Source organism: Pimephales promelas, chromosome 11 (assembly GCF_988280905.1).
Source record: "Pimephales promelas chromosome 11, fPimPro1.hap1.1, whole genome shotgun sequence".
In the NCBI taxonomy this organism is placed as follows: domain Eukaryota; kingdom Metazoa; phylum Chordata; class Actinopteri; order Cypriniformes; family Leuciscidae; genus Pimephales; species Pimephales promelas.
The window spans coordinates 20,625,559-20,640,068 of record NC_142779.1 but is presented as its reverse complement, the minus strand read 5'-3'; the positions used below and the strand labels follow the sequence as shown (position 1 = coordinate 20,640,068).

At 38.6% G+C, this 14,510-nt stretch overlaps 1 protein-coding gene across 3 annotated transcripts; it reads left to right on the top strand.

Moving 5' to 3' along the window:
• The first annotated feature begins 815 nt into the window (after window positions 1-815).
• tacc3 (transforming, acidic coiled-coil containing protein 3) lies at window positions 816-14,051 on the top strand. Of its 3 annotated transcripts, none has more exons than XM_089117163.1 (17): window positions 816-959; window positions 1,574-1,690; window positions 2,197-2,362; window positions 3,853-3,980; window positions 4,172-5,674; window positions 7,334-7,400; window positions 7,501-7,609; window positions 7,702-7,763; window positions 10,352-10,485; window positions 10,669-10,750; window positions 10,877-11,026; window positions 11,099-11,166; window positions 13,016-13,059; window positions 13,136-13,296; window positions 13,398-13,504; window positions 13,626-13,746; window positions 13,882-14,051. In XM_089117163.1, exons 3-17 carry the CDS (start codon window positions 2,198-2,200, stop codon window positions 13,951-13,953), a joined length of 2,973 nt encoding a protein of 990 aa, XP_088973289.1. In that variant the 5' UTR covers window positions 816-959; window positions 1,574-1,690; window position 2,197; the 3' UTR covers window positions 13,954-14,051. The 3 variants fall into 3 exon arrangements, with proteins under 3 accessions (XP_088973289.1, XP_088973288.1, XP_088973290.1); XM_089117164.1 differs by having other exon boundaries at window positions 843-959; window positions 1,578-1,690; XM_089117162.1 differs by lacking the exon at window positions 1,574-1,690 and having other exon boundaries at window positions 840-959.
• Window positions 14,052-14,510: the final 459 nt, after the last annotated feature.

Genomic DNA, 14,510 nt, shown 5'->3' with positions numbered 1-14,510 from the left:
CAAACATGCACATAAACGCATTCTCTCCCAACCCATGGCTGACGCTTGCTTCATAAAGTGTGACATAATTAGTGATCCGATGCTTCCCTCTGGCGGTAGAAGGACGCATAACTAACAGTTTTGATTGTGAATAAAAGAAAAAGCAAGATTATATTCGGTAATGCGTAATACAGTAAAGGTAAACCTGTTCAAACATTTCAAAGCACTGAATTCTGCATCGCTCTTTTGCAAATAACATTTTTTCTTACCTAGACTAGAGTCACAGATCTCTTCATAATTTCAGTTGTTTGTGCCTATTATGAGCTATAGTTTTAATAGATATGCACATCATGTGTATTTATTTTTATTTAAATACACAACAATAAACTTTAATAATATATTTTAAGTGTTTTTCATTAAATGTATTGGTTATTTACTCACCCACTTGCAAACCCGTTTTATTTAAGGATAGTTAAAGTAAATTGTGACATTGTAACATCCAAAATAAAATAAAATAAAAAAATAAAGTTTGTCTCTCTGGTAAATGTGTCCATTTATTTATATCGAAATAGTAGGAAGAAAATAACACAAACACATATATTTAATATTAAAAAAAAAAATGTAATGGACTTTTTTTTTCCTAGTACAGTGGTAAAAGGGTAAACGAGGTCGTGTTTATTTACCTCTTTGTCTGCGTCAACAATGTCCCTCCAATTGGATGATTTGGATGTCAATCAAAAGAACATCCACTAGGACGGCACTTTCACGCACAATGTTATTGGTCCATTCATGTGATCGCCCCGCCTGACAAACGTCGAATCTTGCTTTTGATTGGACGCGACTGCCTCGTTTAAATTTGAACCGTTTCAAACAGTGGGTTGCGGAAAGTTATAGATGCACCGCATCTGTGTGTGTATCGTGCTGTCTTTCACTGAGAAGAAAACGTTATTTTTGTGTTAAATTTGAGCAGTTTGAATAAGGTACGTATTTTAGGAAACCGTCTACACAGTTATAGGATACATATAATGAAATATTGCGTGATATTGAACAGTAAAAGACGTTGCTAGTTACGGTTTGCGAGTGCTAACGTTGCTACTATGACGTTGGGAAATATCCGCATATGAATGATACTGTCAAATTTTCAATTATTGCTATCGATCTAACTTAATTGATTTATGTAGAGATCTTCACTCTTTTTTACTCTCGAAATGTGAAATTATTTGGATAATAATGGCAAAAAAGAAAATGTAGTAACGTTATTGGTTAGGAAAACAAATATAACGTGAAATAGTTTGATTTGATCTTTGTTTGAGATTTAGAGACAGTGTATTTCCAATAAAAAGTACGTAACGTTATTTAGCTTTTTTATTGAAACGAATGGTTCTTAAATGTTGTTTTTCATCAACCCTCTGTCATCCATGTAGGCACGTGACGCGGCTGTTAACTTTTAGTCTTAGTTCAAATCGTACTGGCTGTTCTTGTATGGCTTTACTTTATTGCTTTCATTTATATTACTTGGTCTTGGATCTAAATGTGTCCAGGTCAAAACCTAATAATGCTATTTATGATGGTGGGCTGTTTATAACCTGTCCAGGTAGGCTGTAGAAGAGAGAAGCTGTCAGGAGTGCCTGTCATTACAAAGCTGACAATTTTATTGTCAGTCCTACATAGTTGAGCAGAATCCAGGGAAGGACAGATGAGGCCAAAATTGGTAACGTTAATGATTCTTTGAAAATTTTACCAGTCTCTTGTTCCTCATTGTCATAATAATCATGCCATTAAGGGATTGCCACAGTGTCACTGTCTGGTAGACACAATGTCACCATAAGCCAAATCACAAAGCTGTGTTGCTGCCATCAAAAAATGTGTAGTTAACTGCTGGTTTTCTTCTGCTATATCTTTGACCATCTCTGGTCATACTCCTTCACTGATAAAGATCCACTTTGTTCCCTCAGCTGCACATAGCTGAATTGCACCGGTTGATATTACATGCTTGGGTTGTTAGTCACAGTGGTTTAGTCTGATCTCTGTCTGATCCTCAAAAGAAAAGCTACAGATTTGAGGTGTCTCATGAGTATTAGTGTCTCTGGGTGTTGGGTGAGAAGATCAGATGCCCGCTTCTGGGTCTTATCAGTAAAATTAGCTGTGAATGGTGCCCTCTGGGCGTGGCTTTCCTAAACCCAATGTTGTTATATTATGTGTCTCTCTTTCTTGCAGTATGACTTCTGAGGCGCTGAAGGAGAATCAGGGAGCTGGATGGATGAACAGCATTTCTGAAGACACTTGTGACATTTTCGCATTGGAGCAGCCGACTGGCAGGCCCTCGATCCTGCGGCAGTCGCAGGCTGACAACATCAGCAGGACTGTTCAGAGAGGAGCAAAGGTGGGTTTTCCAAAGGTTTCAATTTACCTTTAGTTTTGTACAATAAATTGTAAAATGTAATGTTTTCTATTTGAATATGTATATTTCAGCATACATCATTACTCCTGTCCTCAGTGTCGATTGATCATTCAGAAATCATTCAATTTGCTGCTCAAGAAACATTTCTTATTACTATCAATGTTGAAAACAGTTTTGTTGCTTAAAGGCTCCCTGAAATCAAAATGTTATCAACACTTATCAAAATAAGTGTTATTTTAGTATGAATATGTTAACCTTAAAGGGTCAGTTCACCCAAAAATGAAAATTCTGGGAGTAATTACTCCCCCTCGTGTCGTTCCAACCCCGTAAGACTTTAGTTCATCTTTGGAACCCAAATTAAGAGATTTATTTTTTGATGAAGTCTGAGAGCTGGCTCACTCTGTCATAGGCTGTAAGGTAATTTCACAGGGATTAAAGTTCTCCGTCGCTACGACGGATTTCCGTCAATTGCATGGTTGCTGTCTGTCCTTATGTCTTAAATTCACTTTTCATAATTTTAAGGCCGTAAATAGGCTTTCATTCCCGAAATAGGGTAATAAATGTCTTAATTTTAGTTTGAATAGATCTTAAATTAAGGAAAGATGAGATGTATTCATCATGCTGAGGGGGTTGTGATCAAAGCCTGGAGTGGAGCCAAAGCACATTCCTCTCTCCACTCTAAGCATTTTGCAATCACTTCCCTCTTGGTCCATTCCCGGTTTTTAATTCCCGCTCATTGAAAAACTAACATGTGAAAAGACGCTTAGTAAACATTTTTTTTAATAGTTGGTTGGGATGAGTAACTGAGTATTTAATTATAGAATATCAAATAGGTTGTGCGATTGTCTAAAAAAGATCTCCATGTTTTTGCCAATTACCTTAAAGCTGTCAAAAAGAACCGGCAAAAGCAATGATTACGAATATCAAATAAAGCAAGGAGATATTTTAATTGTTTATTAATAAACAAGTGTTTTCTGCCAGTGTCTGCTCCCTCGGCTGGAAAGATGAAGTTGCTGCTCAATGCTGACTCGCGATCTTTTGCAGTTGGCCTACCATAGTGAAATGAACTTTTCATATGGATTACATGCACAGAGAGCAGTCTGTTTTCTTGCGTTTTGAATCATTCTAGTAGACATTTCAATATAGATATATTTCTCAGGTCTGTGAGGCAAGTATTCGGTTGCTCAAAAACGCTTTATTCCCAAAAAATGTATTCCAGTTTTCCAACTGTATGTTTGTTAAGAATGAAATGGCTAGAATATATTCACACCTGTACTATTGAATCCAACGTATCATCGCTCAGATTAGCTTCCGTGGTACCATGGTGGTCAAGTACGAATTGTAGTCTATGATGAACTAAACGCTATTTGAAAAGGGGGAGGGGCCAGTTAAGCATTTGTTAACTGTGCATTGTCAGACATGTACTGTAGTGTTTAGATTTACATGCGTAGTTCTTTGTTGTTTTTGGATAGGTTTGTTTTCAAACTCCACGGCGAGACCCAGTCACAAAGAAAATCATGTCCCCAAGCCGCACCAGTAGGCCTGCCATCCAAGAGGACCACACTAAAGCACTGGAGACTCACTCAGCCTCTACTGACCAGTGAGCAAATAACTTGGAGCTCTACTTTTTTATGATTTAATTTTTATTTTATATTATTTTAGAATAATAATTTAACTGGACATATTTTTTTTTAACATCCAATTTAGTTCTGTGTCTTGTTGCAGTCAATCATAATCTTTTTAAATAAAAATGACAATCCACTAACATGTAAAAATGAATTTGTTTTACAGGAGTTCATTGTTGAATAACACCACCACCACACCGATTAAAATGCAGAGTAACGACGTTGCCTACCCTGAGGATGACATTCCTATTCAGAGCAAAGGGGCCTATACTCTCAATCTCGACAATCCAGATGCCATTAACCCTTTCCAGGGGTCCAATATAATGGCAAATTCACCTCCTAAGTCTTCTGCTTTTCCAGAGCTTGTAGAGTCTGACACAACTGCGGCCCTCATTTCGGCTGAGGTTCCAGAGGTGGCCAACTCAGCACTTGATGAGACTCTTCCTTTTATCTCATCAGTGAACAATTCCCTTGCAGAATCTTCTGCCAACATATCTTCAGCAGAGGGTACTGTCATCATCAAGACTGATAATGTTGAAAACAGCATCACAGAGACAGAGGAGACTGAGCCAACCCCAGTGTCACAGCCGATTCCTACTATGGAAGATCAGCACGAGCCTCAGGATTTGCCACTTCCCCCCGTAGGATCGTACAACTTGGATTTTGACAATCTTGATTTGCTCAACCCATTCCAAACTGGTGGCTCAAAGATCCCAAACTCTCCTGTGATTGGCAAAGCATCCGTTGTTTCTGATCCACCCATGCCAATCCAAGAAGCCAAGCAGGACTCAGAGATCTCAGTCCAGACTCCAGATCTCCCGCCCCTGACAAGCCAAGAAGCCAAGCTGGAATCTGAGCTCTCAGTCCATAGCCCAGATGTCCCAAGCCAAGAAGCCAAGCTGGAATCTGAGCTCTCAGTCCATAGCCCAGATGTCCCAAGCCAAGAAGCCAAGCTGGAATCTGAGCTCTCAGTCCATAGCCCAGATGTCCCAAGCCAAGAAGCCAAGCTGGAATCAGAGCTCTTAGTCCAGACCCCAGATATACCACCCCTGCCAAACCAAGAAACAAAGCTGGAAGCCGAGCTCTCAGTCCATAGCCCAGGTGTTCCAAGCCAGGAAGCCAAGCAGGAGTCTGAGCTTTCAATCCAAAGCCCAGATGTCCCAAGCCAAAAAACCAAGCAGGAATCTGAGCTCTCAGTCCATAGCCCAGATGTCCTAAGCCAAGAAGCCAAGCTGGAATCAGAGCTCTTAGTCCAGACCCCAGTGGTCCCAACATCCTCCAATGCTTCAATGCCACCTAAGGAGAACCAGATGCTACTAGAGTTTAACTTTGATGATGGAGTCAAGCGCAAACCTCCAAAACGCTTTGGGGTCAAAAGACCTGCAAGTGCAAAACCTGTGACCAAAAATACAGTCACTGAGAAGAAAGAATCAGAACCCAAGAAGTTGTCCCCCAAGAAGGCAGAGGAGACAAAACCTGTGGATGTTCCTGCTGTTCAAGGTTCTTACACCTTTGATTTTGACGATCCAAACTTTAATCCCTTTGGTACCAAGGCTGCAGTGCGTAGCTCTCCACCACGTGGGGTCCAGACCAGCCCGGTTTTGATGAAAGCACAATCTCCTCTTCCACAGCCTGAGGCTCCTACACAGGATGATCAGCCTGAGAACCGGTACAGAAACTAGAGCTGGAACAGCATGTATTAACACAATACATGTCATTTTAAAAATAATTTTCACAAGTGTGCCTGTAGCTCAATTATTGGTTTGATTTCTCAGATGAAGTGATTAAATATTTTCCCTAGGGGTGGGGGATAAAAACGATTCTTAGATGCACCGCAATGCGGACTATTTTTATCGATAAAAAATGTAAAAAATCGATTTTCAAGTGTTAATTGATAACATAATGTTGACGGAACGCCAAAGGCACCTGGACAGTCTGTGGCGTTCTGCTGTGCAAATAACAGACACATGATGGTTGAGTGAAAAATCCAACCAGCAGCCACTGCATTAAAATCTAGCATAACTTTGGCTTCTATGAAGTTGAAGGGGGGGGGGGGGGGGGGACCTGGACAACACCCACACTTTATGCAAGTAGGATTCCAGGCTGAAGCCAAATGGGCGACAAGAGGTCTCACTGGTGCGACCACCACGTTGTCCAATTAGTAAGAGCTGCAACTTCTGTTACATATGAGAAACATCCATTGGAAACGAAACAAAAGTGAAATTTATCCACACTATTCGTTTGAGCTGCGCAGAACGTTTAGCGCAGCGCAAGCTCAGAACAGGTTTACTTGTGGCCCATCTCAATCACACGACACTTATCTCAAAGCGCTGGGAGATCCAGTGAGAAGTTTGAGTTCACTGCAGAATTAATAACATCGAAGCGACATTTAATTGGAAGTAGGGCTGAATGATTAATTGTATTTGCGATAATATCGCGATATGATGAAACACGAATTTGTGACCGCAAAAGCTGAGATTACACTGGTCACATGGCGTGCGAGAGATAAACGCAGTCTGCAAGATCAAGCTTGGCACACTACACATATGTCTGGCATACAGGAAAGAACAGTTTATTTTTAATGTATGTCATATCCAACAATTCTGGATCGATTCAGAGAAAATCACTCAGACAGCCTACTTTTAAATACTATATGTATTTTTGCACATGTAATTAAATGCATATTTAAAGTGTTAAGATTAATTTATAAGAAAAAAAGTAGATCGGATCATGAGCTGCCTAAAGATTCCCATTCCTACTGTACAATGATTTAATGCTTGTCTTTGTCGACTTATACAGAAGGTAAACTTAAACTTAAAGTAATTGCATAATAAATCGCAATATTGGTTAAAATCGCAATTAGATTTTCTATAATCGCTCAGCCCTAATTGGAAGCATTTAAATTCTGCACAGAATTCTGTTATAAACCATATGTCAAATCAAAAAGCACTGACAGGGAAACCAACCTTAATAGCTTCCTCTCAACTCAAAGCTCAAAGAAAAAAGGCAAAGCGAATATACTCTTATCAAAACATGTATTGCTAAATCATTTTCATTTGTTTAATAAAATATATTGGAAGCAAATTCATTATGGTTCTTTTCAAATACTTCGCATTAAAAGTACCAAGTAGTCACACAGTAAGAGGGGGGAAAATTTTATAGGAAAATTGATCATCACATTACAGCCCTCTGAATCATAATCGAATCGTGAGGTGCCTAGAGACACCCCCAATATGAAATGTACTTCTGTAGTTTGGATAAGAGTATTTACCAAATACATAAATGCGAATAATTGAGCTCTGATTTTAATTTTTTTTTTCTCCTCCAGATCTCACCAAGCAGTTTCTGAAAGTGATAAAAACATGGCAGAAACTGATATTCCTGTCACCAAGCAGGTAACTGTGCCTTTCAATTTAAGAATTTAAACAAAATTAGTCTGTTACCACAAGTTATGATCATGTTATTTCATTAAAAAAATCACCTCTCATATCACAGGAGCCAAAGATCATGGCAGCACCTGAATCTTTATTGCAATTTCATAACCAGACGTGTGATCTGGGTGTGATGGCACCAAGTGAAGATGAATTTGTGCCAGGGGCATTGTGTAAGTAAACATGGTTGCACATTTTGAATGACACTGACTCATCTGGTGAAAACTTTTAACATTGGGAGCAAAATGTTTGCTCCTTGTCTCAGTCATGCCAGATGGAGATTTTGATGGGCAGATGGATTATCTGGAGCAGTTTGGATCGAGCACTGTGAGTGTTTCCATTTGAGTCTTTAAACTTATTTACTACTATATTTAAGGAAATGCTGCACCAAATAGAGTGAAGCAATTAGGTTATAGAGGGTATACGTGTGATGTCACTGTTGACCAGAGTGGCTGCGGTTACACCCACTGAGTGGCAAAAAAGCTGAAAAAATCATACCCTATAAAATGTTTTGACAACTTCTCAATTAAATTTTTACCATCGTATATTCTGCATAATTGGATGTTTTTAGATAAACACTAGCAAAAAGATGGACGATATGATAATAGGGCTATATACAGTAGTCAATTTTTGAAGTGGATCAAAAAAATGTTATTCGATGCTGTCCTAAGACAAGAACGGTTATTTTAAAATTAATGTATAACTTTGATGCATTTCACTTTGATGCAGAAATGTTTTAATGCATTTCAAATGTTGACTAATGTATAACATTGATATAAGTGTTCTGAATTTAGACCTGACTATCTTGCATATAAAGCTTCCACAGGCAAATTTTCTTTTTTTTTTTTCCTTTTTTTTTTTTCTTCTTTTTCTTTTTTTTTTTTTTCCTTTCAAAGTCAGGCGTAAATGTCAGGAAACGTTTTTCTTGGCTACATGGCAATATCCATCGATCACTGGGTCTTTGCTAAGTTGTATGAAACACTATATCGAATATTTAAACCCTTAGATAATTGCTTGTTTTTGCAGTTTCCACTAGGGGTGTAACGATACACGTATTCTTATTGAACCGAGGCGTTCGGTTTTCAGTACGTATTTTTAAACCGAATGGTTCATTGGACCATTTTTCCCGCCAACCAAAAATTCGTAATTTCAAATGTAGATGCGTCATGCATGGCAAGCGCACTCATGTTAGAGATGCTGGCGTGACCACAGCATTGTCCAGCAACAAATGGCAAATGTAATGTTAGCGGAACGAAACTGAGCTACTCGTTATTGTTTGGTTGACGGACCGTTTATCAGTTTGCACCAATGCAGTGCGAGCCGATCTTAAGCGACACTGCTAGTACACTGCGAAATCCAGTAAAGAAAAAAAATTAATTTGCCACTGACGTAATAACATCGCTGCTAGATCTAGTGAGAAACATTTACATTTCTCTGTTATTAACGGATCAAACAGTGCTGACATGGAAACCAGGAAGAAACATTGTGCCATGATTAAACTATTCAGTGTCCACAGATCAGCAACATTCACCATGGATTTACTGTATAACACTATAAACTATAACCATGGAAGTTTGGCAGGAATAGTAGGCTAAAATTCTTTCAAGTAACATTACATCGGTTTTATTTTGACATTATGAATACAATTGCCCTCAAAATGGTAAAATGAACTAAAATAAACCTTTGTTTATAACTACTACAATATTACATTTCATTTTGTCCAAGGAGCTGTTTGATTTTATATGCCTCTAAGAAGAGTCAACTATAGCTCCATCATTATTTAAAGAGCACCTATCATGGATTTTTGAAAAGGACTGTTCATGTAGTGTGGAATATAGCTCTAAGGGAATGAAAACATCCTGCAAAGATTTATATCTGAAAGTGCACCGTATATAAAGTTATTGTCTTTCAAAAGTGAGAGTCGACTTTGAGTCTATGAAATGAATTGTTTTTGAAACGAGTCATTAGCTGTTACATCGTGACGTAGATGTAGCATGCACAATATAGTTATATTGTGTTGTGTGTGTTGTGTACACTCCGCGCAGCTTCTAAGCGGGGTAAAGTTAGTTTTGTTTATGATGTTCACCAGACATTCATTGAAAAATGGCAATTACCTCCTAAACGACTTAGCCAAATATGACTTCGCTCTATATAATAAGCACTGCCCCTCAAAAGCCGCCGCAATGTGAGTTTCGCCAGGAAAACTTGCTCTTGACGGAGACGCGAGTAAGGGACCGTGTGGAAAGGGCACTTTTTCTGACACGTTTGTTCAAACACTATATACAATTTTCAACACTTGACAAGCTATAATCCTGGTTATGGGCGCTCCGTTGCCGACAGTCTCTGCCTACGGTTTACCAATAACAACTGACGCAGATTCACATCACTCAAAGGAGGTGTTTGGGAAAATGAATCGTCTAACTAATCATTTGGGAGTCTTTGAGCAAATCAGTTAAAAATAAATGCATATTACAAGACAAATAAAGTGTTTTTTTATCATTGCATGCACGTTAAATTGTTTTTGGGAACTCCTAAAACAAAAATAGGAACATTTAAAATGCTATGATAGTGGCTCTTTAAAGTTTAAAAAATATCATACTTTTATGTTAGTTTTAATAAAAAAAATATAATAAAAAATATTAAATTAAGAAAATTTCTCTAGCATTTTTCTTTTTGCTGTTTGGAAAACATACCGAAATGTGACACAAGTGTATTGTATCGAACCAAACTGGTGGTATGAATTTTGTGAACCATTATACCCCTAATTTTCCTTATTAAATCTAGTCTTGCAGCAGGCTCTGTTGCCACTCAGTCTGGCTGAGGGGGTGTTCTGGCGGGAAAGTGACGTCAATGCATATACCCTCTATTGAGTAGCATTTCAGATTTTCAGTGCTTCACAGAAACTCTTTTTATAGTTTAAGGAGTCAGCTTTGCGGAAACAGTCACTGTATTTGAAGTTTGACCCGCTGTTGAAGGAAAGTCCAAAGAAAAGTTTGGTGGACTGCGGCAACTCTGGATTCAGCCTGCCACGGCCTTCTCTTGCCATCAGGTCAGTGTTCTCCGCAAACGCATTCAAATCAACGCTTTCTTGATTTTTGAACTTCTTTTGAAAAGAAGCAAAATGGCAAAATAAATATTACAATTTTCCTCAATGTAAGAGATCTGATTTACATTGTGATCAAAATCTAGAGTGCACACATGAGCGATCATGCAAACTTAATTTGTGTGGTAGGATGATGGAGGCTGCAAAGTCTGAAGTAAAGCAGAAGTCTCACTATGACAGCATGAAACTGCTGGATGATCTGCCTCCACCAGTAAGACAACACAAACTCCCTAACCCTCCCTTGGTTTTGTAACATTGTTACTATGTTAGTAGACACTGAAACAAGCATTTTCCTTTGGACACTGGAGCCAATTTTACCATGTCTATTCCTCTTCAGGCAGTGGAAACTGTGGTACCAGATCCAACTGTTCTGGACTTACTGGTTCACACATTAAAACAGCCTGTGAAGACTGAGGACTCCATCATAGATGTTCTGAAGTACAGTCAGAGAGACGTGGATGCTATGCTGCAGAAAGCAGATAGAAAGGTCAGTTCCTACACAAGATTATGAGCTTCATGTCTCATTGGCCTCTCTAATGCTTGGTTTGTCTTTTCTTAGGCGGCAGAACAGCAAAAAGAAATGCAGACTCAGATTGACAAATTGTGTCTGGAGAATCAACACATGTTGTAAGTCCTATTAAGACAAACACTTTCACATAGGGGGGTTACCATGATCATTGCCTTTCGCGATTGGAAAAGTGATGGAAATATCAAGAACGAATATTTGGTCCAATTGATCTCCCTCTTGTGATGTTTGAATTTTGAAAAAGTTGTTCTTTGAGCTTGTTCTTTCAAATTTGATTCACAAATAAGTAGAGTATCGAGTATCAATACTTTTTAGCCATCGACCAAATTGCCTCTACCATGGAGTATCAAAAAATCTCTCGTCGTTAGTTACCCAAGGGATTAATCTTGTCAATCTCAGTTAGCCAATAATCATACTGCATGACTGGCGATTGCAAGGCATCAAGGAAAAACACAAATTTAGGCCAATTACACCCAGAGACATGGCTTCCACATGAGGTGTAACCACCATAGATTTAAAAGATGTCAAAGATCAGCACTCCAGCACATTGATTGACATTCGATGCCAACAGTGCGCAATGCGATATTTGCGACAAGATAATTGCTGCCGAGACCGGCAACACGAAGCATTTAACAGTGCATGTAATAAATTTAGAGCAGAAGTTTCTCCGTTTTTAGACTGCATGAAGAACTGGAGTGTGTCACAAATTAACCGAAACTCATATAGGCTTCTTGCCTCACAGACATGAGAAATAGGCATATTGGAAAGCTTGAAAAGCTTTTAAACGAATCAATTCAAATTGAAAACAAATAATCTGATTATATACATTATGTACATTTCTTTCTTTAGGCATGCGTGCATTCACTACTGTGGAGATGACAAGTCAGCAATGTCAACTTCATCTTTGCAGCCAACACGTTTATTAACAAACAATTAAAACGTCTGTGCTATTTCCCCCGACACATTCATAATCATTAGGCTACATTTGCCAGTGCTTTGCGGCAAGCTTTGTGTGTGCTAGTATCGCCCCCAGTGGGTGGTCCTAGTATAGGTCATAAACCCCGCCTCCCCATGTTATTCAACGGCATGCGAGACCAACTAAACAATTAAATTACATTTCAAATATAGTTTTTCCAAATATGATTTCTGGCATTTACTGTAGTTTTTAGTTAGTTATGTTGCGGTGGTGGTGACATGATTGACAGCTGTGATAGAAGGTTCTCTGACCAAAGTAGTCACTAAAGCACCAACAAACTTTTTTCGGGATCTTCAAGGGACGGAGGAGATTGGAGCGTTAAAGTTAATATCTAAAGTTCTATAATTAATTTTTAAAGTGCTGGAGCATGTTCTTGCGATTGATTCTGGACAAAGAAATGGACAGATTTCCACAGAGAAATTTGAAGTCCATTAGAAGATTAGAGTTTCTCCTTCTGTCTATACGGTAATTTCTCTATGCAATCGTTAGCTTATTTTTACAAAAACGGCTTCTACGGGGCCATAGCGTAAGATGCTAAGTAATGGTGCCATCTATCTATTGTCCTGTTTCTTAAGAAATAATGGACAAATAGAGTCTTTGGACGCCTCAAATGTAAAGTTATTGGCGAAGCTTAACTTTCCGGCTGGTGGATTACCTCCTTGGTAAAGGTCAACAAACTGAGAAAATAAAACCAAAGATTTTTGTTGGGGTAATGAAATCTTGTTAAAACAGATTTCATCTAATTGGTGTCAAAAAAAGTTGCGTTCAGGAAACTATATCGAACATTTTGAATGATACCCAGCCCTACAAATAAGTCAATTTAAAGAAAAGACACCAAGGAATGATTTGCTTACCATTAAAAAAAAAAAAATAACATCTCAAGAGCAAGATAATGATTCTTGTGAAATCCATAATGAATTATTGACATTTGAACAATGCACCAATCTCACTCAATCTCTTCCTCCTCTTCTCAGGTTCATAGTGTCTGAATTTGAGGCCACCATCACTCAAATCACAGGTGTGACCAGATTTTTTTTTATTAAGTACACTATTTTTAAGGAGTATGTTGGATATTAAAACGCATGCGTTTACAGATGAGCATAAACAGAAGGAAGACTTGGCGAAAATTGAGTTGGAGCGAGTCCTTCAGGAAAAAGATCAGCTGTCTAAAGATTTGAATGAAATGGAGCAGTCCTTCTCCTCTGTTGTCAAACGTCTTGACAGATGCAAGGAAGTTATTGAGGGATTCAAAAAGGTACACTGAGACTTCTGCAACAAGACTAGCAGACTTAATCCCAAATCAAGATGATATTTTAGTGTGTAACGGTAATTTTTTTTCCCCCTTCTGTTCTATAGAATGAGGAGACGCTAAAGCAGTACGCTCAGAACTGCATGGACAGACTGCAGAAAGAGGAAAAGCGTTATCAAGCTCTGAAGGCCCATGCTGAGGAGAAACTAGATCAGTACGTGCTCTTCAAACAGTCTGTAATGTCTGAAATATGTCCTTTCTTATTAACGTAATAGTACAGTGAACATGGATCAATTAATATGGCTATAAAAGTCTCACCAATGCCACTGTTTCAGAGCAAATAAGGCCATATCCGAGGTTCGCACTAAACTGGGCGCAGAGGTGGCAACGCTGCAGGTGCAGCTCAAGAGAGAACATCTGAAAGTTCAGTCCCTAGAGAGGGATCTGGAACAAAAGGTACATGAGCGCACACGAGGGATGTCACTCTTGCAGTGGTGGTACAGCAGATCCTTATGGGTGTAGGGCTGAATTACTTGGTGTTCAACATCTATATTGTTTTTGTTGTTGACATTTGCTATTTTCTATTCTCAGGCTAAAGAAGTCAAAGATGTCACAGATCTGTGTGATGAGCTGCTGTTAAAAGTGCAAAAGCATGGTTTTTAACGCACTTTGCCCTTTGTGTTCATTATTTGTGTTGGTTCGTTATTTGTATTTGTTGTAAGGATTTTTAATAAATAAATAAATAATCATACAAACACCCAGTTTTGGCCAATCGTGTTAATCTTGAGTACCTAGAGTGGTATTGCATCATATCTCCAAAAAGTCTTTAGTTTTATTATATTTGTAAAAAAAAAAAAAAAAAAAGGTGTAATTTGCAGGTGGGACGGAAGGGACATGTCCTCGCCACTTTTTGCCAGGGTCGATATGGTCCCCACCCCTTTTGAAACATCTCACGGCACCGATGTAAATACAAATGAATAAGAACATCTCTAGTTAACTAGCCGAGAATTACTTTCATTCGTTTGTAAAATAAGAGGCCATCTAGCGCTGAAATGTGGTGTTTTTGAAGCCAAGTGATCAAAGTGCTCGTCGATCAGTGGTGCGGATACAGTGTTCTCTGTGGCTCATGATTCCACAACCACTGATAAACATAATATATACACACACACATATATATATATACACTCACCGGCCACTTTATTAGGTACACCTGTCCAACT

Coding starts and splice junctions, on each gene's coding strand:
- tacc3 (XM_089117163.1), top strand. CDS start 2,198: ATGACTTCTGAGGCGCTGAAGGAGAATCAGGGAGCTGGATGGATGAAC. Junction 7,610..7,701: donor ATTTGTGCCAGGGGCATTGT/GTAAGTAAACAT, acceptor TCCTTGTCTCAG/TCATGCCAGATGGAGATTTT. Junction 10,486..10,668: donor CGGCCTTCTCTTGCCATCAG/GTCAGTGTTCTC, acceptor TTTGTGTGGTAG/GATGATGGAGGCTGCAAAGT.